The sequence below is a fragment of the Frieseomelitta varia genome, unplaced genomic scaffold (genome assembly GCF_011392965.1).
Source record: "Frieseomelitta varia isolate USP_RPSP 00005682 unplaced genomic scaffold, Fvar_1.2 scaffold_555, whole genome shotgun sequence".
NCBI classification, from domain to species: domain Eukaryota; kingdom Metazoa; phylum Arthropoda; class Insecta; order Hymenoptera; family Apidae; genus Frieseomelitta; species Frieseomelitta varia.
The window spans coordinates 56,321-82,379 of record NW_025110318.1 but is presented as its reverse complement, the minus strand read 5'-3'; the positions used below and the strand labels follow the sequence as shown (position 1 = coordinate 82,379).

Sequence of the window (26,059 nt, the reverse complement as noted above, 5' to 3'; positions counted from 1 at the left end):
TCCAAGGATGATAATGTGCGCGCAGCCTGATGCCGATGGTATTTACGCGCGCGTCAACCGTCCGCGTCCACGATGAATTAGTATCGATTTACGTTTAAACTTGGAACCGAGCGCTCCAAACGAGCGACACTCGTTCCTCAACGGAACCGGACGAGCCAGACGAATCCCCTCGGAGATTCCACTCCGATTAACGCGTTCGCTATGAGAAAATTTCGAAATCCGTAGGGTCGAAAGGGTTATTTACACCGAAACAACGCAACGCGGTTCGTGTTAATTCTTCCAAGCTCTGCTTCGTCGTCGATCGATTTCTTTCCGGGCAGTTGGCTCGAAACAATCGGAATCCCTAAAGGCAGGGCGGCACGAAAACGGCCGGGTACGAGAGAGGAGAGCGGGCGCTCTCTTCCGATAGTTAACGTTTCGATTATTAGGTCAGTGGCTAGTCGATCGATAGAACCTTCGTCTTCGTTTTCATTTTTAACCGAACGTCCTCGATAAAAAAGTGCCGCGAATGATATTGGCATACATTAGAGAGCATTAACAATTTACCGCGATTTCATGCATTTCGCGCGGGTACGCTCCGATAAAGTTCGACCCCCGATATATTCCGGTTCTCTGGCTCTTGAAAGAAGCAGGCAAAGCGGGTAAGCGGGGGGACAGGGAAGCGGGAAGGGGAAAAATAACAGGGAAAAGGAACAGATTCATTTCATAAAGTTCGTCACGACTGTTCGTGCCAGCATTCACCGCTACTAGCCAGTAGTTTCGACGATCGACAGCTATCTGTTCCATGCATACACGCAACCCTCCAGCTGCAACCCAGAGCCGTTCGTTTCTCTCTCTCTCTTTTTTTTTCTCTTTTTTTGTACGAGCCAAGTCCCGAGACCAGGTAAATAGCTTCGGTTCATCGGCCTTCAAACCATTTGCAACAACGCTCGACGGCCTCGAGTTAGGTCGGGTACACACATACACGGGAAGCTAGAAAATCGAAAGGCACGAGAGGGGTCTCGTGATCGGTGTGATGGTTACACGGAGCCACGGGAAAAGGACGGACGAGGCTGAACGGAGCGGATTGCAATTGGCGTTCTTTGTATCGCGGCATTATCCGCAAGTTTTGCCGTCATTGGAAAAAGGAAAAAAAAAAAAAAAAAACACACAAAGGGAACGAGATTAAGTGGAAACGAGCGCGATTTGCGCGGGACCGATGAATCGCGAATTTGTTCATTTCGTGCGAACGTAATCTAAATCAGGAAAGACTTTAAATCGCGACATCTACACGCCCCAGACCTCGGAGAGACTGGAAAATTTATCTCTCGGAGTTCGATCGGATCGATGAATGAGAAACGTTTCCTTCAGACGTTGAGCAAACTTGAGTAAATTTTGGATACAGTGCAAGTTGAACAAGTCCCGAAACATTCGCGAATCGCTTAAGAATCACTATCACCGCGGGTTTCCGCAAAAGATTTGTCGTAAAAGATCCTCCGCCGTTGTAGAACATTATTGTGAATTAAATAGCTGTTTGGAGCAAGACACCATTGCCAATCTGAGACTCTACGGTGCAGCCGGGCTCTGCAGATATAACTCCATTATTGCACGACATTTGGCAAAGCCACCGCTGCCAGATAGTTCTCGAAAATGTTCTCGGATTCGTCGTATCAGCCGAGATTTTCCCCGTCGTTCCAAGTGAGAAATCGTTTTGTACCTTTAGTTAAATCTACCGCTCTTCCCTCTCGTGTCTCTCCCTCGGCTAAGCTAACTTTCCTGGCGGAGATCTTTCTCGTCTACTTTTCGTCACGAACGTTCCATCGATGTGCGTTTCTGTTTTTCACATCGGAAAAAAAACTGAAAAATTGTCGCGGACAGACTTGCAGGTCATGTTTCACTGCGTCTACGCGCGTTATTAGAACCGAGGATCGACAATCCACCAAGAGATGCCTTGCGGTTCGAAGGGTACAAAGTTCACGAGCAAACTGTTGCAACTTTCTAAAATAGACTGAAAGCTAAAATAAACTGGAAAGAAGAGTGGCGCTTGAAGCAGCATGAAAATTAATAGTTGACGACGATAAAGCGGAGCGTTGTTCACGAGATGTTCTCGAGATTCGAGATTGGACGACGAATGAAAGTAACAAATATTTCATACACACTGTCGCTCGAAAATGTATAGCTTTCGTGGTAAAACGCTGCGACCCGATCGACTCTGAAATTGCACACTGTCCGATCGATGATTTCTATCATGCAACTGCTAAAAAAAATACGTTCTGTATAAATACCAATCCTACTAGCGAAAACAACACCTTTTGTCTCCCTTTTCGCGCATCGTTCGCAGTTATTTGCAAATTTCCTACGAATCTACAAACGGTTGTTACATTTGTGAAAAACGATCGACATTCAAGTCGAAAACGCAATTATATTCGAATTGAATTCTACGAGAAATTTTCAAACTTTCGGGCACAATTCGAAAGCAATTTGGACTGTAATCACGACTGCATAAATTAGCCGCGATTCCTAAATGTTCGTTAAAGGAATGACCAATTAAGCATTCGCGTTCACTCGGAAACAGATCCTATGGATCCCGGATAGACGAATTGTTTAATTCAAGAGGATCGATCATTCGTTTTACAGGAAACGTCAAGATCTTAGACGACGATTTTCCAATGGAGGTCAATGGAGAAACTAAACAACTTTCTCGGATGGCCATTGAGGTGACGAATCTACTGATAGAAAGATTTAAAGGAACAACGGTGATTTAACCTCTTTACGTCACTATAAATCGCCATTTCATACCACCTTTTTGAATCGTACGCCACTATAGTCTCTCACTTGTTTCTCACAGCATCTTCAGTAATTTACTTATTAACTGACCTATTAATTTTCTAGATATTTGACAAAATATGTCCCCAACTTTGAGGGTATCGCCCCTTCAACATCGACGATTGCCGATAAAGAAAAAGACGACATGTGTCAAACATTTTTTCGAAAGCTACCATTCCAAATTTAATCAAAATCAGCCACTTCGATATGTTCCGAGAAGTTACTTGCCGACCTTCAGTGGTAAGTCTGTCAATCGAGGATTAGATTAGGATAGATTTACGTTGTATACGCCGTCATTTTATTACAGTTTTTCAAATTTTTTCTAAATCTGTTCGCCCCTTCAATTTTGAAACTTTAGTTTATTCAAACGTAATCACTTAGCGTAAAACACCGCCGGATATAAATTTCGTTGTTGTTGCACACTACTGCAGAAATCCTTCGCGAAAAATCTCGCCGCAGGCGAGACCGAGTTGAACACCATCGTAAGCTGATGCGCCACAGTTTATTCAGAATAAAGCTTGATCGTATGTATCTTTAGATACCACTTGAGAGCCTGAAAACCATTTAATCTTCGTCGAATGGGAAGCGAGGATGACCAGAATCTTCCAGTGCTCAAACAGAATTGTACGCTGGACCATCGTCGAATCACACTTTCCGATGCACAGACTGCCCGATATATTTTGACCAACGTCCTGGAAACGATCTCTCAATACCTAATTACTGGAAAGTCATGCGGCCGTGCCTAGCCAAACTGATTTAGGCCTCAATAAGCCGTGCCCGTTGCGGTCGAAACCCCTGGCCTCTTTCCTTTGGATCTGGTTGGCCGCATTCCACTGAAAACGGTAATTGAAGTGCTCCTAGACACTGCCGTGTCCCCTCCTTCGGGCTAAACGTTATTTACAGTTCGGCTGTACGCGCTGTCAGACGTTTGACGACAGGAAATTTATGGATGCCCAAGGGAATCTCTGGCTCTCGTAGATAACAACGGTGGAGCACACACACACACACGTACACACACATAGCCGGCGAGGAAATTTACGACGAGTCTAAGGTTCCCGCCACCGTATGGTATTGCCACCGATTGCTCCGAGTTATGACGTACGATAATTGCCTGCGCGTTCGGTGTACAATGGCCAACATCGGTGTGAGTCTGAACCAATTTTCTTAACCTATTCCACTATCGCCAGAGAGAGAGAGAGAGAGAGAGAGAGAGAGAGAAAATAAAGAAGACAACGTAAAATACACGCGCGTAGTCACTTTGCAAGTAAAGCATGCAAAGAGCTGAAAATCTAAAACAGGAAGATGGAAGTTTCGGTTGGCCGCAGAACACGAGGTGGCAGACACACACAAACACACACACACACACACACACACACACACCGGTGGTGGCGAACGATTAGCAGCGAAAGCAGAATGAAATTCCGGCCCCTCTCCGGCCGAGATTCGGGTGACCGCATATCGATTAGTGCGGCAATCGAAACGCTATAAAAGTTCAGACATCGAGGTACCATCAGAGAGGACCGGTGTTCATTATGTATCCGCAAACAGGACAGTAGGACAGCCCCGGTTAAAGGAAGAATCGGGGGTACGAGGCCCAACACGGGTCGAAGAGGGGTCCAGGGATAGGATTTAATCTGCTTTGGCTTGAATTTCAAAATACGCGATGGCTAATGCATATTGCCTTTGGCTTCGTTCCAAGTTTCCTATGCAGTCGAACCTTCCACCAGTAGTACTTTCCCTCCTCTTCTCGCTTTCCGTTTGATCTCCACCTCTCCCCCCCCCCTCTCTCTCTCTCTCTCTCGTCTACGACACCAAACGGTTCAACCCCTACGGTTTTCTGTCCTCGTCGCGAATGTAAACTCATTTTGTCATGCATTAAGCGCCGTATCCTGCTAACTCTCGCGACCTTTTCATACCGCGTCGCGTTCCTTCAAACGATATTTATGCCATATTAATCGGATATATCTCCCCTGTGTGTATGCGGCTGCACACCGACCGTCATCCTGACACAGCCGGACGACACTGTTTGTGACGGTGGCCTAATATCGAGTCAGTGACACGATCCGATCCGGTCCGGTCCCGGAAGTCGGTCGTGCGAGATGAAATTCTATCCATGGATGCCAACTTGTTCACGGTTAATTCCTAGACCGCAAAACTTCCATCAATTTTAGACCTAATATAGATCGAGCGGGTACATTCTCATCGCGCGGGTCGTTCGACATGTGGCGAACGATGCGTATATTGAATATCGCCGACAACTGGTTCGATCCCGACCGATATTGGCTTTCGAAAAAAACGTTTCGAAAAAAAGAAAAGAAAGTTATTCCTTTCTTTTTCCATTTTTCCCCCACTGTAGAAATATTTTCCATCTGTCTATTTAAACATTCAATCCACGATAAATTCGAATCGATTTTGAGTTGATTTCTTCTTCTTCTTTCTTTCTTTTTTTTTTACGAGTTGGATCGAACTTATAATTGGTTAAGTGATTACGGAATGTGGAATAGCGATTCATAGGGATCGGGCGAAAATTCGATTACCTAGTGATTCGATTGACCTACCGGAACAAGTGAAACAAACTTAATGTGTTTAGGATCGTTTTGTTCCGGCCGGGAAACGACCGGTAATAGACTCATCAGAGAACTCATTCTCGTCATGAAAATGCTTGAGATTGCATTTTTGCACGCTATAGGCTCTGTACGCGCATCGATGAAACTTTATATTCCACTTCGCTGCCTAACGACCATTGAGAGATTTGAAATTTTCATTAGAAAACTTACTTGATCTAAATAAAAATTATGGGATCTATTTAAAATAACTCTGTTAACTCGATCAATTTATTACGAAAGCTTCTCGGCCCTGAATATCGTATCCAAGTCAACTAGACGATGTAATATTTATCACGCCAAATGAATGAAAATCATATAGTTCGCAATAATTTCATAATTGCGCCAAGTTTTTAATTTCCTTCAATGAAATTTAACGCGCCCGTCCGAGAGGAGCAAATGAAACTTTCCTCAGGAGTCGGGCCATTTTCCACCTCTCCGTTTCACATTGCGATTCTGTTTTCTCGCTTTGTGCTTTGGATAAATAGCCGCGTCTCGCTGTCGCAAAAATCACGCGTTGGAAAAATGGAAAAATCAACGCCGAAAAAAAAAAGAAAAAAAAAAAGCTTGCGCTGGGAAACGAAACGAAAACTTGCGTCGTTGCGGAAAGCAAACGTTTCATCTTGCAAAATGATCCAGTCCCGACCGACAAACCCCCCGAAGTCAATAAATCTCGCGACTCCGTTAATCTTTGTTTTTCCACTCGCGTTTACCAAAGTTGCGCGGCTGGCCTAATTAATGAATCTCACGCCGGCCTCCGAACACAAAAGACAGCGTCGTTAAACACTGGATTTGCCCGGCGAGACAGAATGAAAGTAGAGCAAAAGTCGTCCATCGTTTGCTATGCTGATTACCAATTAACAAGACCAACGAACGGCCGATTAGCCAGCATCGGTCGATTTTATTTCACGAATCGTGGATTACTTCGTGAAATTATTTCGCAAACTTCGCTCTGCCCTTCGTTCATCGTTCGACGTAGATTTAATTTGAAATACAATAATGTTGGTTTTCAGAGAACGGAGGATTCTTTTTTCTTTTTTTTTTTTTTTTTTTTTTTTTAAGGGCAATTGGAATTCACCAATGGTGGCGCTCGCTGGGACAATCAGGGATCGAAACAGCGTCGGATTCGGAGTCAGCAAGCGAACTCGGGGGAACAGCCGAGTTAAACAGCGAGGAAGAAGGAGACGGTGTCGAATAGGAAAGCCCCTAACCGGGGCACGATATCTCTCCGCCAGCCCCCTCCTCCACCGCCACACTCCCGGCTGTTACCGTAATTTCGTTTTCGAACGATCGAAACTCGCGCGCCACGGCCTGGAAAGTTGACTCGTTTCCACAGGAAGATCCTCGAATTCGACTAGCCGCAAATCGACGACTTTATTTCGATAATCTCCCTAGCTCGTGTTCAGGTTAGGCTGCGTGCACACTCGTTATTATTGCGCTCGTTAACTGTAGTATCGTAGGTTATATAGTCTGCAGTTGTTATGCTTTTAGTTACGTTCAGTTGCAAGAAGATGTATGTGCCCGTAATGTTCGCTTCGATCGTAAATGAGTACGAATTTGGCGCGATGGAACGCTTTTCTTTTTGAAAAGAGGAGGGAGTCGAAAACGGAATCGTAAGAAAGCGTCAAGAAAAATAATTGTTAGAAAAGGGTTGATAATATTAAATATTAATAAAATATTTACATTTAATAATATTAAATATTAATATTTAATTTATACTAATATTAATATTTAATATAATATAATAAGGGTAATATTTTTATATTTTAAAAATTTTAATATCAAATATAACAAGGGTAATTAATATATAATTATATATAATTATCCGTAATATATTATATACAATTATCCGTAATATATTAATAAATATATATTAATATATTACGGATAATTAACATTAACCCTTAAATGAAATAAAATTTTGTACAGTATCGAAAAGATGACATTACTTATGGGTACCATGGCACGATACATGCATGCAAATATTGAGGTAACGGAGCAAGGTGTGTGCACAAATGTGTGTACACACCTTTAAGTCAAGGGATCAAGGTGAAAGGAAAGAGATTGCCACCCTGTGGGAATCCCGAGATCACTGTGATTAACCCAACGAAAGGCTAATTAAAAATTAGAGGCAATTATCAGTTCCCACTCGCAGAGCGGAGGATATCCCCCAAACCCGCTTGCTCGCAACGGGATCACGAAAATTTCACTCGGAACCAGGCGCGGGTAATCCCCCGGCTGGCTGCCTGATGGGTCCCGATGACGTGAAACGTCGTCTAATATTAATCAGGCAACGACTGCGTCACCTGAGGATTTAAACTGATTTTTTCGCAACGGAGAGTTTGTACAGCCGACTGGAAACGAGGAAATATCACCGGATCGCAGTCAGTTCGAATCCTCTCTCTATTTCACCGGGATTAGCCCCGGGAATCGTTGCCGTCTGCCGTTCACTGTGGGGGGGGGGGGGGCTGCTCCTCCTCGTCCTTTTTGACGCGGAAGATTTGTATCGGGCGAATCGAGACGATCGAGACCCCGGGGTTCCTCGTTCCTCACGCCATCGGAAGACAAAAGGACCGAGGACGTCTTAGAACGTTCGATACGTATCGCATCTTCCTCATAACTTGTTGTGCAACTTGAAAATCACACGCTGAACGCACGACACACACAGGGTGGGCCAGAAGTTCCTTCCCAACAATTTTTCTTTTTTTTTCTGTTTTTGCCAAAGCATTAAGAACATAAATTTTATTTTATCAGTTTTATCAAATTAAATTTATGTTCAGTTCACGATCTTCTCGTTGCGTTTCATTAGAATTTGTAAATGGAAAAATATTGGAGATTTATTTCAGCAGGAAGTGATGTTTGGCCCAACAAATTTTCGCCCACGCGTGTTTCTTGTACTCGCGGTCGATGCAGATCTTCGTGCAATTCTTTTGACACGACAGAGGCGAAAAGATGGAACTAGAATCGTGTCGTCCAAATATTACATGTTTGACATACTTTTGAACATTACGCAGCCTCTATGAATCTTTGTGCTCTTAAACTTCCTCCTCCCTCAAAAAAATGCACGAAAATTCGCAGTCTACTATATCGACATTTTTTCAATCCAACTTGAGTTTTATTTACTGCGACCGTCCGAGTGAATGTCCTTGTTGCAATAAAATTTTTGGAAAACAATAAATTTATTTACCAAAGGCACATTTTTCGCTGGTTACGCGAATTCTTTCTCACTAACCGAAAGGTCCAAGGATAACCGGTCGGGTCGGCTCGTTAATTCCATCATAAGAACAACTTCTCCGGCAAGATACACCCCAAGTTGTGAGCCCCGGAGTTTCTCGTTATCGTTCCCAGTTTTTCCCGCATCCAGGGAAACGCGCGAGAACTATTCGACGGGCATGTAATACCATGAGTAATCCCCTCCCGCCAACTTCGCTCGCCGAGTTTAAGTTCGCCCCTCCCGCGGAATTTATTCCGCTCTAACGAATTTATCGACCCCCCCCGCTTTTAATAAACGAAAGGAAAATCGTGAATCCCGCGCGATTAACTCGACCACCGGCGAATTTTATCTTATTATTATTTAATTTCATTCCTTGGCCTGTACACGTTGGAGAAAACTTTTTCACTCGGTAACTACTCGGTTGCGGTGGCTGGCAACTTAGTTCGCGGACCATAACGAGTGACCCGAACCGTATTACAGCAATTCGTCGCTTCTCTTTTCCTTTTGAACTCGTCGGCATGATATACACCGGATAGAAACGATTGAGAAGTAACGAACTTATCGTTTGTTTTGCCTCCGTTACATTCAAATATACTTGAAACTGAGAAAATGTTGCAAATTTAGAAAGGGCCTTGGGATTTTTACCATTGCAGTGAACCCGAATCGAGGATTAATTACGCGACAGTTCAGTTTTATATATTCAAAGGTCCAACGTCCAAGGTTAGATCTAGTCTAGTATCTCAGTTGATAGTATGCTTCGTCAAACGTAACTAAACGTGTTTTAATCATCCGTTCCGAAAGTACCTGTACTTTCAAAAATTAAGTAGAAAGCGTCGATTAACTTCAGACTAAATTGCTGTTAAATCTCTCGTCTCATATCGGTTCGTGTTAAATCCGGGCCAAGTCTGGATTGGACTTAGCCCAGGTTTACATCGAGCCCAAGTCCAATGTTAACGAGACACGCTGTAAAGTCGATAAGCGACGAAGATTATTCGAAATTGTTATCCTTCGTTTTTCGATGATGACTTGAAACGTCCAAGAGGTGAACGAACTTGGTCGGTAATTAAAACGAAAAATTAGCCGATTAGTCGGGCGAAAATTCCACGGATCGGGAGCGTCGACGAGATCAAAAGCGGGGCAGCAGATTCCGGTGTTACTTAGGCGTGGGTGGCCTCGGAAAATTATGTGCTCGCCGAGGTTTTTGCCTCGATTACTCTCCCTGACCCGGCACTCTTGACCTTCTTCCCTCGTGGTCGGGATACGCGCGTGAAAAACGGCAGATAGAAGGCACGATAACGCGAAAGTTGGCTCGCGATCGTCCAAGAGCCGACCTGCATGCATTCTGCTTAGGCCATGGAAGATTGATCAGCGATTTCGGTGCTCGTTAGCACAACGAAATTTCCTTGCGATTATCGGCGTCGGCCGGGCTCTGTCTCGAGATCTTTAAGGAGCACTCTTTCGTGCACAATGAGCGATCAAAGGGGTGTGAAACGTTCCGCACGGATCTCCCGATCGGTATCTCGGACGAAAAATTTCCCAAATCCTCGCACGTTCGCTGATAAACGCGACTATTAATACAGTGAAGAGTACAACGATGGAAAATAAACCATGTTAACATTAATTTCGTTGTCACTCATTTCAAAGCGGTCCAGTTTTTTCTTTTATTTTTTTTTTTTTTTTTTTTTTTTTTTTTTTTTTTTTTTTCTTTTCTTTTCAAAGTATTTACAGCATGTGAGGAAGCTTAAAATATCGCTGAATTTTTTGTTCCAGTGGAATTCAGTGCATCACAACAACCACTGTCGCTGTAACGAAAGGAAGATGTCCGGAGAATTCAAATAAGTTTCGCTTTCGTTACTTTCAATTTCGTTCGTAGATCAAGAATGGTCCAAGACAGTAAAAAATTTTCTATAAAGCGAGAGTGAGACGTTCTATGAAGGGGGAGTGAATTTTTGATGAAAAATTTTTGCGCGAAAGCGAAGGTGCTTTAGAGACCTTTCAAGGTTAACTGTACCTTGTTTTAATTCTCCACGGCTCCAATTTTAGTCGAGCTTACTGTTAGATTAACGCAGCTTTCGTATAAAGCTTTTTACCAGAGTCAAATAATTTCAATTTTCGTTTCCTCTTTTTTTTTTTTTTTTGTTTTCTAGGACATATAAATAAACTTTCTGCCATCATACAAACGCAATTCATGCGAGGCCTTTTCTACTAACTATCCCTGGAATCGGACATTCTCATTCCAAATATGCAAATGAATTTTTTACCTAGATCCTTCACAGTCGTACAATTATATTCCTTCTATAATTCCTCTGTTTTTCTCTCGCTAATTGCGGTGTTCCAACCTGTCGTAAAGCAAATAACCCTTAAATCTGGGTTAGGTCTATATAAAAGTCTCCGGACTAGGTCTTCGAATCGAAGTCTTCACTGAAGAAAGATCTAGGTCCGATATCTCGATCACGCTACTTCTCCAACTGCAGGCCTTAAGAAACGACAGAAAGAAAATACAGACAGCCCTATTCCAAAGAATGAAGTCATACTTCATTCTGTGCAACAACACCGGGGTCATCTAATTACACCTTCGACCATTTTGAAACTGTTGCAAGTTGCGTGATCCTTTCTATTACCTCACACGTCTGTACACCTCTCTCGCTCTCTCTCTCTTTCAAGAAACAAGGTTCAGTCGAAAAATTCAGACCACCATCAACACCTACCCCGAGCCTGGCATTTTCCACGAGGATTCAACACCAGCGTGAGGTCGCTCATTTAGCGAGCACTTCACGCACCGGCCAAACAGTCGCGCATTGCTTTCGGCGAACGTCTCTCTTGTTTGTTGCCGCGCGGACGACGTTATTAAAATTACGCGCGGACGAGCACGCGAGCCGCTCCTCGCGCTGGGAATTTTAAGTTCGAGCAGCCGGGCCACCATGAATAATGCGGCTAAGCACGTAACACGAGCGCGAGACCGGACCCGTATCCGGAAAACTGCGCGCGGGATGATGTCTCCGTGTGCACACACCGTCGAGCCCTCCGGGATAAGTACGGGATATTACAGGCGCGCATATTACACGCGGCGCCGATATATTCGCCTGATTTGTTGTATTCACGCTGTTCAAACGCTGGCGATCCGCGTTACGCTATTCACGCCGCGATAAACGTACCGCCTGTTTTCGATCCAGTCGATCCAGTCCTCCTCTGTTCTTTGAAAGGGATGCTGGGAAGTTTCGTTTCATTTCGGCGACTAGCCGAGTGATTCGCCAAGTTTCGGGGCCAGGATTTTTAGGGGACCAAAATTTTTGAAAATTACGAAACGGTAAGAACTACGAAGCGTGTTCCACAAAGTGGTCAAAACGATCAATTTATAATTCTTCAGAATAAAATTCTTCTAAAAAGTGGTCAAAGTAGTATTTATAATTTATATTCTTCAAAATATAATTCTGCGGATTCACAACCGTTGTGAGTTTCAGTGATTTGGATAATTTTTGTTAAGTACACGAGCAAAAGTTCATGCCCTCTTTTGTATTGTAAACTTTTTCCTTTTCCCTTTGCAAGTTAATTTCTTACAATCTTTATACTTTATACTAGGGATCTAGGAGTCTTACCTTGGTCAATCTTTTGATAGCTAGAACTACCAAGTGTGTCCCACAAGGTGGTCAAAATGACCAATTTATAATTCTTCAGAATACAATTCTGCTGATTTACAACCGTTGTGAGTTTCAGCAAATTGGATAATTTTTGTTAAGTACACGAGCAAAAGTTCATGCCCTCTTTTGTATTGTAAACTTTTTCCTTTTCCTTTTGCAAGTTAATTTCTTACAATCTTTATACTTTATATTTGTAGGTGTCTAACATTGGTCTGCAGGATCAAATTACTTTACTTTCGAATTTCTAATTTTCTTTACAAAGTTACGTACCCTAAATTTTTCAAATTAGGTACCACAACCGAGCATCTTTGCAACGATGGACTATCGTTTACCCTCTCATTCAATGTACATACCGTGAACGATTCGTTCAGCGACGAGCCATAAGCTTGGAACAAAAATCGAGACGAAAAGATGATTGAAGAAAAATCGTGATGGAAAAAGCAAGGCCTCGCGTGCTTTTTACGTGCGAGAGAGGCTTCCTCGCGGAGGAAATTGAATTTGAAAATGCCGGGAACACCGAGCAAGTAGAATGGGTCCGCGAGGGGTCAGCCGTGCCGAGAACCATCATTTCGTAATCGCCACCGCTCTCGCTCTCTCCCCCTCTCTCTGCACGGTGAATTAGGTTGACTGTATTATTTATACAAAACTTCTGTCCATGTACTGTATCCAGAACCATTCCGCGCAGCCTGGACTAACCAAGCCTCCCCTTAATCTTTTCCTCGATTAAAGTTACAACGATTCAGACGACAAATATATGTACCGCGCCGTTCCTGGCCGCAAAATTTACAGACACGTTCGTGAATCTTCGAATCACGAGTACGGGCACGCACACGACACGAAAAATTGATATTATTCCATAAACTGGAGAACCCTTACATTCACTCATTCCAGAGAGTATACCATTTCCACGAATGGAATCACGTTCAGCCCATAACCTACAATCACCTGGAAATTATTACCAATAATAAAGCGAACCAACCTGGCTACCTCATCCATCCCCATTAATCATGTATCAGAGCCAGCCGTGTTATACTACCGGCGATGATAACAACAACAATACGGTGGAAAGAAAAAAGGCGAAGGGAAACAATCAACTAGCAGCAAAAATCCGTATAATTCCTGGTGGAAGAGTCGCCGGGAGCGGGTCGCCCGGAGCGTAGCGTATTTCCCCCCCAATTTCGTTAGCGCCTGCACACACGCAACGCAGCGAAAACGCGAGGTAGCCTCGCGCGCAGCGGCAGAGCGAGACGGAGAATTTTGCAGCGATCATCGACTTGGGTAGCTGGCGCATGCGTAGCAACAGCGGCACGAAGAGCTCGCCCTGTCTCGGTCAATCGTGCCGGTCCGGCAGCTGCCTTCGTCGCTCCTCGCTCCTCTGGCTCCCGGCCGCTCCTTCGTCCTTTCTCCGCCAACCCGTCCGAACGTTCCAACCGTCGAAGCTGTCTCTATCGCTACCAGAGCAGCAGCACCTCCACCACCACCATTGGACCACCACCACCACCACCACACTAGCAAGAGAACATCACAGTGGTAGCAGCAGCAGCGGCGGCATCAGCAGCAGCAGCAGCAGCAGCAGCAACACACCAGCACCTCCAGGGTTCCCTCTGCTGGTGTGTGCCGATATGCCGCAGTAGCGACTGCCTCTTTGGCCCGTATAGATTTTCAATTAGTCCGCGCGGAACGTGGAAAATAATGTGCCGCTCCGACACCTGCTGACCGTTCCCGAAGGTCGCTCCGCCCGGGTGCCTCGTGCGCCTCCGCTTTTACGCCATACACGTCGGTGTTTCCCTCCGTGATCGTAGTCGTAGTCCTCGTACTCGTACTCGTATTCGTATACTCGTCGTCGTGATCGAGGTGTACACCTGGTGGACAAACAGACAGACAGAGAGAGAGATCGATTTCAAGTCTCGTGTGCGTGAACAGTGTGCCAAAACGAGCGGAGAGGATGGGCGGCCAGTGACGTGATCTTCGAATGGGTCCACGGTCCATGGGGTCGCCAGAGAGGATGCCGTTCCCGGTGAACCACAGGACCCTGCTGTCCAGTCTCATCGCGCTCCTCGCGTTCGCGTTCCATTCAGGTAGGAACTTCCCTCTTGTCGGCGTCCGTACCACCTATCCCGTTCCACGAGAAGGTCCTCCTCTCTTCGACGACGAAACGAACCTCCAAATCTGTCCAAATGGTCGAAATCCTGGTTCTGCAATCCGAAATTGTATCCTCTGTTAAAACTCGACGTTTTCCAAAGTGGAGTGGGACAGGTAGGATGATGGTGTTTTCAAGGATGGATGTCGGATTCTTAAAGGAGATTCGCAGTTGTAGGTTTGTTGAGGTTATTTCGTGAAATGGCACCACATTGAACTTAGGATAACGTAATCTAGGACGTTGTTAGAATGATGGACGTTGGATTTATTCGATGACAAAAAATAATTGATGTGTTTTACGTTTCGGTTAGCTTCGAGGCAAGTTGAAGTTGTGTGTTTCGTAAAATGGTACCATATTGAGCTTAGGACAACGTAGACTAGCACGTTGTTAGGATGATGGATGTTGGATTTCTTCGACGATGACAAAAAATAATTGATGTGTTTTAGGTTTCGGTTAGCTTCGAGGCAAGTTGAAGTTGTATGTTCCGTAAAATGGTACCATACTGAGCTTAGAACAATGTAGACTAGGACGTTGTTAGGATGATGGACGTTGGATTTCTTCGACGACGACAAAAAATAATTAATGTGTTTTCGGTTAGCTTCGAGGCAAGTTGAAGTTGTGTTTTCACAAAATGGTACCATATTGAGCTTAGAATAACGTAGGCTAAGACGTTGTTAGGATAATGGACGTTGGATTTATTCGATGACAAAAAATAACTGATGTGTTTTAGGTTTCGGTTAGCTTCGAGGCAAGTTGAAGTTGTGTGTTTCGTAAAATGGTACCATATTGAGCTTAGGACAATGTAGACTAGCACGTTGTTAGGATGATGGATGTTGGATTTCTTCGACGATGACAAAAAATAATTGATGTGTTTTAGGTTTCGGTTAGCTTCGAGGCAAGTTGAAGTTGTGTGTTCCGTAAAATGGTACCATACTGAGCTTAGAACAATGTAGACTAGGACGTTGTTAGGATGATGGACGTTGAATTTCTTCGACGACGACAAAAAATAATTAATGTGTTTTCGGTTAGCTTCGAGGCAAGTTGAAGTTGTGTTTTCACAAAATGGTACCATATTGAGCTTAGGATAACGTAGGCTAAGACGTTGTTAGGATAATGGACGTTGGATTTATTCGATGACAAAAAATAACTGATGTGTTTTAGGTTTCGGTTAGCTTCGAGGCAAGTTGAAGTTGTGTTTTCGTAAAATGGTACCATACTGAACTTAGGGCAATGTAGACTAGGACGTTGTTGGATTCCTTCGACGAGAAAGGATAATCGGTGTGTTTCAGGTTTCAGTTGGTTAGAAGAATAAATATTCAACACCGGCCCATCGCGTTAATTGCCGGCTAAAGATATCGCTAGTCAATATTTGAACCGATACTCGAGCCCCACGCGGCTACTCGCATTGTTTGGATGTTTGCACGACGGCCAATGGGCCCGTGGCATCCGAACCACATCGATTTCCGCGTTCGGCGCGTGTAATTTGCGTAATTCCAATATCCTAAGCGCGTCGATCTTCCTTAGTCCACGTGGAGGCTCCGTGGTAATTCCATCTCCCCTCTGACTGTGATCGTCAATCTTCGATTCCCAGTTAGAGAGAACTCTGTCCACGAAATCCACCATTCCAATTCGATTCGATTTGGAAAAATTCCGTTCGACTGCAGATCGCGGTAAGTGCAGATTGTGCAGAAAGTGTTTAAATGGCAGAATCTTCGCGACTAAAGAAGATTCTCGAATTCTCGGTAGAGCTCGGTTGACGTTCCCCTTTGTTGGCTCTGTCGTTTATTTAAAGTTGCCAGGACGTTAAACAGGCAAATGAGAATTAAGGGTCTATTTTCAACGTTGAACGGGTCGGTGTATACCGTGCGCCATTCAAAAGAGCGGGACAGAAGTTTCCTTGGTCACAGGGAGCGCGAACTTCCCGTGAGAGAATGGCGGTAATACGGTAACCAACAGACATTTAGATAGGATCCGCTTTTGTCGACGGATAGAAATAGGATTCTCGGGACGCGGAAGTCCAGCAGAATAAGCGGAAAAGTGAATACACTCTCTCCGTATACGAATAACACCAAACGGCGAACGGATTCTTGTCGAATTTTAATTTTACCACTGCGAACCTCAGGCTCGTCATTCGAGTTGGATAATTTTTTCTTTTTTAATTTCTCTCCTCCCCATTCCGGGCATTTGTTCGGAATTTATTTCGAATTTTCTAACAATTTTCTCAAAAAAAAAAAAAAAAAAAAGTCAAATTCAACCCCTTTGCGCTGGCAACTGGATTCGCGGACCGTAACGAGTAACCGAACCGTATACAACCAATTCGTCGCATTCTTTTTCTTCTGAACTCGTCTATTACGAAGTAATAATACTTATCGTTTGTAAATTTAAACATTACTTGAGAACTGAGAAACTATTGCAATTTGCAACACAATTGCACGTTATTCCAGCGCAAGAGGTTAATATTTTCAGATCGCAGGGTAGGTTCAGTCCGCGTAATTAATTTCACGGAACAAATGTTTATCTCATTAAATTTCCATTCGAAACGAAGGCGAAACTTCGCGTTAGTAAATGGCAAAAAAAAAAAAAAAAAAAAAAAAGACAGTGATGGTCGAACGAGAAAAGAACGACAGAGTCGACGACTTTTTTCGAGTGTCGGTTAATCGTCTCCAGGACCATTCCCAATCAAGAAACGAGCAGATATACGGGCGCGCGTAAAGCGGTTCGTGATGTCACGTTCGTTTAAAGACGGGGGGAGGGGGAGGGGGAGGGGGCCAACAGGACGACGTAACCGTCGAAAGGCCTCGCGAAAGCGTATTACGATAGGTCGTTAACTCGAGTACTCTAATTGGCTCAATTTCCAATAAAGCTCGCCGGTGAACTGACACTAAACTTCGAGCCCGTTTAAATAAAACAATACGTCGCGGTCGACCTCTCTTTCTCCCCTCTCCCCTTCTCTCGCGCAACTCGACGCGCCCTCGCCCGTTCATTCATTCTTTCTCTAACCTCCCTAATTCCACGAACAAGGAAATTACACTTCCACCATTGTGCGGCGGCCTGACTGCGTTTTCTAAAACTCCGGAAACTTTTGAAGTACACGTAAGCGCGGTTTCGCCTCGAATACACTCGATTCTCTGTAATTTTGTCGGTGTTAACCGAATTTTGAAAAAAATTGGAAATTCAAAGCTAGGAAACTGTGGGGAAATTCGGATTGAAGTCCGTTGGATGCACGCGGATTGATTGTTTTTAAAAATAATTAAAAATATATATATATATATTACTTCGAAATTCAGAATTTATTGTTGAAGCACGCGAAAGCCTTCAAGTGTCAGGGACACTTCCTTAATTAACATCGTGCAAAACAGTGAATTGGGCCAAATTTGGGGGTCTCGTCAATCTAGGTTAAGTTTAAACTGAGTCGAGGATAGTCTCAAGTAAATCAAAATTACGCGCCCATTCCCGCATATTAAGTCAAGATCGGGTTTACATTTGAATCTAAATAAAATCAACTCGCAAACAGCATCGTTGGGTTGAACGTAATAATTTATTTCGAATTAAACTTCAAATATTTAATTTTAGATTATACAGTCCTCTCTAGATAGAAATTAACAATGGAGTTAGATCAAATCAAAAGTTCAATGATATTAAGATCGCTCTAGAAATGCAATTTAACCACTTTGCGCCGGCAATTGATTGCGGACCATAACGAGTGACCCGAACCATACACAATAATTCGTCGCCTTCTTTTCCTTTTGTACTCGTCGGCACGATATCACTGGATAGAAATTATTGAGAAGCAATAAATTTATTACTTGCTTTGCCCTGGGTTGTACTTAAATATATTCAAAACTGAGAAAATATTGCAATGTTAGGACAAAAAAATCCTCGACGTGCGTGGCACGTAATTCCAGCGCAAGAGTGGTTAATTGTTGAATTGATTAGATTGTGTTAAATCTTGAATCTAGATCCGATCGAGTTAGACATAGTGTCGAAATTGTGCTCGGTTAGAACAAATAACATCTTTCGTTACGATCCAGCACGAATTTTAATTTTTAAATGCACCTCTGAATGCAATGACTAATTCTCGAGCCACGGTAATCGCCAGGCACTAAACTTCCTACTTACTCGAAACGCATATCACGCGCGCGTGCGTGTGTGTATTAACGTACGAGTGCCGTGGCAGAAAATTCGATAATTCGAGACTCGAAAAAATACGAGTGAAACACGCGAGGCGAAAATTAACGCGGTGTGGCCGTGTAACGTTTAATTCGAGGCATAAGCGCATAATATCAAGCGATAATACCGATAAATAATCCGAGTGTATATATCTGACTGCTGATTAACCTCCTCTCTCGGACAGGTTCGTCCAACCCTTGTCCGATTGCCTTTAATTAAATCGACCGTGTCCCGTGTCCGTCACGAGCACGTGCGACCAGCGTCGTGACGCCAGGCGTCCACCTGATCCGTAGATCGTGAATGTTTCACTCTTCTCTTGCGCCAGTAGCTGGTCCGCGGACCATAACGAGTGACCGAACCGTATACAATAATGCCTCTTCTTTTTTTAGATTCATCGGTATATCACTGGATAGAAATTGCTAAGTAGAAGTAATAAATTTATTATTTGTTTCGCCCGGGTTATATTTCAATATACTTAAAACTGAGAAATTATTGCAATTGAAGGGGCAAATATTCGCTAATATTCAAGAGGTTAACCTCTTGCGCTAGTAGCTGGTTCGCGGACCATAACGAGTGACCGAACCGTATACAATAATGCCTCTTCTTTTTGAATTCCTCGGTATATCACTGGATAGAAATTATCAAGAAGTAATAAATTTATTATTTGTTTTGCCTGGGTTATATTTCAATATACTTAGAAACTGAGAAAATATTACAATTTTGGGTCAAATATTATCGACGTGCATGGCACGTCATTCCGCAAGAGGTTAACTTTCCCAACAAAATTATTTATTCCAATACGTGAACTTTTTCCCTCGTTAAGTCAAACGACTGAACGATTTTATGAAATTTCTGATGTCTCCACGACATGTTTGAAATTTTTTGAATATTCTCGACAGCGAATGAATTTCATTGAACATTCGGTATGATTATCAGTTTTAATCGTGCCTGAGAAGGGTTAGGCAGAGCAATTTGGTGTTAGATACAATTTCCACCCTCTATTTCGAGCCACGATCTATTTCAACCACGTGGGATATTGATGTTCATCGTCCAAGATTCCTTCCGTCCTATTCCCATCTCGAATGGTACGACGCGTTTCCAATAAACGTGGCCGTATCTGACGGAAACCCGACCGAAAATACCGCAATTTATACCGGTCTGACCTACAATGTTCCCTTACTCCTTGATCACGGTCAACAGGAAAGCAACCTTCCTTATCGACCACGAATACCCTTTAAAAATTAAAAAAAAAAAAAAAAATCTAAATAACGAACACGAGTGCAAGACGAGATCATCATGGAGGGGTAAAAATAAAAAAAAGAAAACGTTGTTTCTGTAGGAAGGAGCAAAAAAAAAAAAAAAAAGATGCAGTGAAACGGATCGGGGAAGTTAATTAAGGCCACTTGAAAAAAAAGGAGAGAAAAAAAAAATCTGCAACCACCGATTCTCGAGTGGGTATTTAATGGTTTGGTGGGTATTGCAAATAACGACCCGAACGAGGAAATCGGAATAATAGAAAATGAAAGGGAGCTTCCTCTCGATAAGGTTTTAACACTTAACTCACTTTTGTCGATTTTTCCATCGGTCCAATCGGCCCGACGAAATGAAAGAGGGCGGGAGGGAGGAGAAGGCAGAGTACGATCCTCGTATTGAATACCCGACTGGAGAAAATCGTTGATTTTTCACTCGGTCGACAATGTAATTTAATTGTTCCCTGCATCGTTTCCAATAACCCTACCCCACCGATATCTATCATAGTAGAAGAGGAGGAGCCACGGGGGCGCCCATGATCAAATACCGTTTCCAAAAGGAGAGGCATTCGCTTAGTTCCGCAACGTATTTTCCGTTCGATCACAGGTAATTTTAAGAAGCTTACTGCATAAGAGGATCAGCTACGAAGACTTGGCTGCGATGTAGTTACGGACATTCTACTCGGCGATGCAACGCCGGGAGCAAGAGTTTTGTCTCGCGTCCCTCGATTGGTTTTCATCTTCGAGATGATCTTTTTGGGAATAGTAGTATGTTTAGTACGAGCTTCGGACCGCCAGATGGCGGAATTAAGTAGCGTGGACGCGTATGTAGTCAGACGCACGTAGATCTCACGTTACTATCAGGTTCGTACAGCGTTCAGAGATTTTTGCAGTAACATTTGTTAGCATTATATCAGTGAGACCCGACTGCGAATTTATATTTTAGTAAAAATACAAAAGAGAAAGAAAAAAAAGTTTGTTTCATCATTTTACGTATTTTACATATCTCGTGCCGTTAAATCCTTAAATTTTCCAGGAATGTGGCAAAAATCCGCGGTCCAGTCGCGATTGAAATCCACGAATTCTATCAGAGTCGAGCCTAACGTTGAATCTGACTTCCGAAATATTTCCGCGAGAACTATTCGAAACATGAATCTAGGCTTGCAAAGAAGAAAATTTCGCGCGCGAAATTTCCCTTTCCCCTTCCCCCCCTCTCTCGCTCTCTCAAAAAAAGAAACTATTATACCGTCTGACAAAAGACGAAAATTGCGCGGGTAAAAAGCAAAATTGCAAGCACGATTGAAACTCTTTCGCAGGTATCATGGCTCTTCGTATGACAGCCCTACAGATACCGCAGCACGTCGTTCTGAACGAGACTGTCCGTATGCAGTGCAACTTCAACCTGGACAAAGAGCTATTGTACTCAGTGAAATGGTACAAAGATGGCCACGAGTTTTATCGTTACGTGCCCAGGGACGTGCCCATGGTTCAAACCTTCCGTGTACCCGGCGTGAACGTGAACGTGAGTAGTACATCTAACTGGGAATATCAATCGATCCTCCTCCTCCTCCTCCTCCTCCTCCTCCTCATCGCTGAAAGATTGGAATCAACCGACGCGACGATCCACGATTCCAGATACACAATTCCACGGAGATATCGGTGGTACTGAACAACGTGAATCTTACTAGCTCGGGGAGGTATCGATGCGAGGTCTCTGCCGAAGCGCCTGCCTTCCAAACCGTATCCGATCACGCAGACATGACGGTAGTAGGTAAGCAAATTTATTAATTAATATCCGACTGGTAAACTGTCGATTATCCCACCGGGGGCGACGAAACATTCAGCAGGATGTGTCACCACACACACGACGCGAGTTTATTCTCGGCAAATTGCTGCTTAACACCTTGCGCGCTGGCAACTGGTTCGCGGACCATAACGAGTGACCGAACCGTATTACAATAATTCGTCGCTTTCTTTTTCTTTTGCACTCGTCGGTATGATATGACTGGATCGAAATGACTAAGAAGCAATCAACTTATCCTTTGTTTTGCCTAGAGTTATACTTAAATATACATAAAACTGAGAAAATGTTGCAAATTGGGGCAAAATATTCTCGACGTGCGTGGAACGTCATTCCAGCGCAAGAGAATAATTACGGAGGAATGGAATTTAAAAATTTCATAGAATTGGGGGATACTTTCGAATAGAATTCATGAGGATTTACATTTGCAAAAATATAATTTTAGACTCTCTCTGATACTGATGCACTTTGGTTCTCCTAAATCGCGGGGAAGGAGTGCCCGACTAATAGAAAAAGGAAAAAAGAAAAAGGTGAAAATTGCCCTCTTTGCAGTTCTTCCTGACGAAGGGCCACGAATAACCGGTGGTCGATCCCGCTACCAAGTAGGGGATGTCGTTCGCATGAACTGCACATCCGCACCCTCGAAACCGGCCGCCCTGTTAACTTGGTTCATCAACGGCGATGCGGTAAGTAGCTCGTATAAAAAAAAAAAAAAAAAAAAGGTCCCACCCTAATGTCCGCGCTCTCTAATTCCGCGATGAAAACTCAACTACTACCACCACTGTGTCTCTATGTGGATTTATGGGTTTGTACCAATCTACCGCAGACGCGTAATTCGTCAAATTAGCCCCAAGTTATAAAACACTGGTTCTCCCTCGCTCTTCTCCCTTTCTTCCTTCTTTTCAATTTAACGCTGCTGTTCTTGCTTCTTCAAACATTCGTTTCTCGAACGAGCTACGTACGTACTTCGTTCACAAGAAACGTGATACATCCAGAGGATGGTCGAATTACACCACAAATACTAGAAGTCAAATATTTGAAAATTAAATGTATGTTGATAATGCCGATTATGAATTATGATATCCCTTTCCCAAGTAATATAGATCCAAGGAGAACACAGAGCGGTATTAAACGTTCCATTTTTCCTCTCTGCTTCTCCCATCCCCTCCGTTCTTATTCCTCCCTCTCTCCCCCTCGCCAGCCATCCAACCATCTTTCTTTACTCTTCCCTTTTTCTCTCTTTTCCCCATTCTACGCCCTATTTCCCATTCTCTCCTTTCAGAACCACGAACAACGATGTACCAAGGCAATTTAAAATTCTGAAACTAGGCAAAGAGAACCTGTAAAAACCTGACCGGTGGCGACATCCGCCGGTCCGCCCCTGTACCCAGACAATTTCCGTCTTTGTGGCTAATTCCAATGAGCAAAGAAGTTCCGCGTAATCACGACAAAAGCCCGGGCCGAAGGGGCGGCCGCCGATCTGAAAAGAAGCAGCGGTAACAGCGCGCACACAAAGCGCAACTGTAATCGCGCACTCGCAGTCGAAACCGCCAAGCGTTTTCTCTGTGCGTCCAGTTTTCCAATTGTGACGAAAACAATCGACTCCGGGGCTCTTTCAGGCCGATACCCAGTACCTGAAGGGACCGCACATTACCGCCGTGGACGAGAAGGGCTTGGAGACCGCGGTATTGGGCTTGGAGTTTCGCGTGGCCAACAAACACTTCAAGCGAGGCGACATGAAGCTCAAGTGCTTGGCCACAATAGCGACCGTCTATCTGCAGAGCAAGGAGGAGAGCGTGGAAGGAGATGAGAGGATCCTGAAAGCCCCGGTGATGGAGAGCCGCGAGACCAGGGCGCAGAGCCACACTCGCAACGACTTAATCAATGGTAAAATCTCCACCCCCTCGTTTTGGTTAAACGTTTAACTGGAAGCTCTCTCGATGTCACAGCCTAGAGATTTCTTTTCTTTTCTTTTTTTTTTTTTTTCTACTTCTTCTTCGTGAATGTGAACATTTGTTTCTAGCAGGTGTAAAATTTAGTCAATCTTAAGGATTTTGATATATACCCCGGGTGCAATAACCAACAGAGGGAAATGATTCTATATGAAAGAGAAGATATTGAAAATATAGGGATACGAATTTTTCCAAGACAATGCTTTGAAACTAATTTGGAAATTCCCTATCTCCGATTGCTGTTTTCTTTTTCTCGTCGCTCCTAATTTTCTGAAATCCATGCAAAATTTACTACGGGCCACTATTTTCAAACAAATCGGGAAATTGAATACATTATAGGTTAATTGGCTCACGATTAAACACTTGCCCGTTTTGGACTAGATAAATAATTCATCGATCAAACAAGTAGCTATAGCCGAGTGATAATTAACCCAACCGAAAAGTGTTCAATTGAGGGGGTTAATGGCATTTATCGAGAAAACAAGGCCACGCGGGTAATAGTAACGTCAAGTAAAGATTGAACTCATAATTATATAATATACATACACACACACACATATATAATGATACAATAATATATACATATATATGTATATATTATAACACGTTATATATCATAAAAATTGAATAACATCATTATTTCAGACTTTATATTTAATTATGCTTGAAAAGTAGTGTATTTTCCAAAGTCGAAGAGATTTTTCTTCATTGATACAAAGCTAGATTTGATAATTTGATTGATTGGACAAACAGGTCAGGTTCTTCTGTTCAAATAGAATAGAAAGTTACTGTCAATACAATCCAATTTGAAATGTCTTGAAGATGAGTATGAAACAAGAGAGAAGCAGAAACTAATGTTGAATGAACAGAAAAACTATAATTTTTGTTTGAAAGAAACTATAGCTTTTGTTTGCTCTCTTTCTACTCATGTTATAAAAGCAGTATTAAGATTCAATTTTGTTTTCCTCTCAATTTCTGCTTGGAATAATAATGTTGGTTTTAAATATTATCCCTACATTATTCATCTATGCCCAAATAATTCTAAAAGGTTAACATCATTCCTTCAGGAATCAGTTTATAAAATAATTGAAACGAGACAACGTTTTAAAATATTCTCAATTATTTAGAAAGATTTTAGAATTTATATTGTATATACTGTTCTAAATAAAATTATTTTCCATTTCAGGAAGTCAGACAACCAGAATATTCAACCAGATGATCATTTTTCTGGTCACGGGGATCATCCTAGCTCGATAATAACAATTGTTTTTCACATTGCTTCCTAAAAGTGTAAAACGAATACGTTAGGAGATTGTTCCAATCGTATCTAATAGTAATTTTTAAGCCGCGTAATCGTAATTAAATATCATATCGATAAATATGATAAGGGTGGCGTTCAACTGGACGTCTTCGTCGTACAAGCAGTGACAGATCTATCTCTTTATTTCCAATCACTTTTCAATTAAATAGAACTAAATTAAAATTTCTGATTAAAGGTATTCTGTTGTTATAATTCTTACAACATTTCTTATGTCTACAATTTCTCAAAAAAAAAAAAAAAAAAAAAAAAAATTATAAAAAAAAAAAAAAAAAAAAAAAAAACTGACGAGATGAAAGTGATCTCAGGAGAGATTCCATAGATACACGATCATTGAACTCGTTTGAAAGGTTATTCAAAGGTCACTCAAGGACAAAGGTCGCTAAAGGTTCCTCGAAGACAAGATGAGACAAAGTAGTCAAAGCTTCTTTCTACCTCGTCAATTATACCTTTGGCATAAAAGTTTTCTTCCTATAAATTATTACAACGAGACAATTTGCTCGCGTGAGTTACATTTTTTCCACCAAGGAGACGGTTCAATAAACGATTAGTAGAAAACTTTCAGGATAATCTGAACGACTTGATTCCTGGATGTCTGAGTCCAGACCAGTTTTGCTATCGTTAGAGAACTCTCGTCGAGAGAAAGTATAGCGAAAGCAATCGTAATTCTTTCTGGCTGAGTTTGCCTAACCTCCGTAGTGCCTAAAGAACCGCATAATCCACCTGTTAATAGGTCGATGCACCTGAGAGCTGTTGCCTTTAACCCATTCAATCTTTGCTGCGTTACTGGAAAATTCCGGCATCGTTCCCAAGGATGACATTGAATTACCGAAAGATAACAATACTTTCTGCTACCTAATTCGGTATTTCAATATTTTCTATGTTAATTCTGTTGATCATGAACCATGGTCCTATACTTGATTACTCGTTTCTCTTCAAGATACAGGGGTGAAATGTCCTCGTCTCGAGATCCCAGAGGAGCTGGGGATTTCCTCTGTCCTCGAGCTCTCCTCTCGATAAGTATTTTTCATTAAGAAGAAAAAAAGAAAAAGAATATCGATCATTCCGTTTTCTCTCTTCCGTTCTATTCATTCAGGTTCCTCCGCGGTCATCATCTTGTTACCAGTTTTCTTTTTTTTTTTTTTCTTTTCCCGCCCTCTCTCGTTTC

General features: G+C 42.8%; 1 protein-coding gene across 1 annotated transcript; it reads left to right on the top strand.

Moving 5' to 3' along the window:
• Window positions 1–14,205: 14,205 nt before the first annotated feature.
• LOC122533810 (cell adhesion molecule 3-like) lies at window positions 14,206–25,116 on the top strand. The gene is made up of 6 exons (XM_043663878.1): window positions 14,206–14,338; window positions 21,137–21,342; window positions 21,456–21,591; window positions 22,174–22,307; window positions 23,241–23,508; window positions 24,760–25,116. Exons 1-6 carry the CDS (start codon window positions 14,233–14,235, stop codon window positions 24,828–24,830), a joined length of 921 nt encoding a protein of 306 aa, XP_043519813.1. The 5' UTR covers window positions 14,206–14,232; the 3' UTR covers window positions 24,831–25,116.
• Window positions 25,117–26,059: the final 943 nt, after the last annotated feature.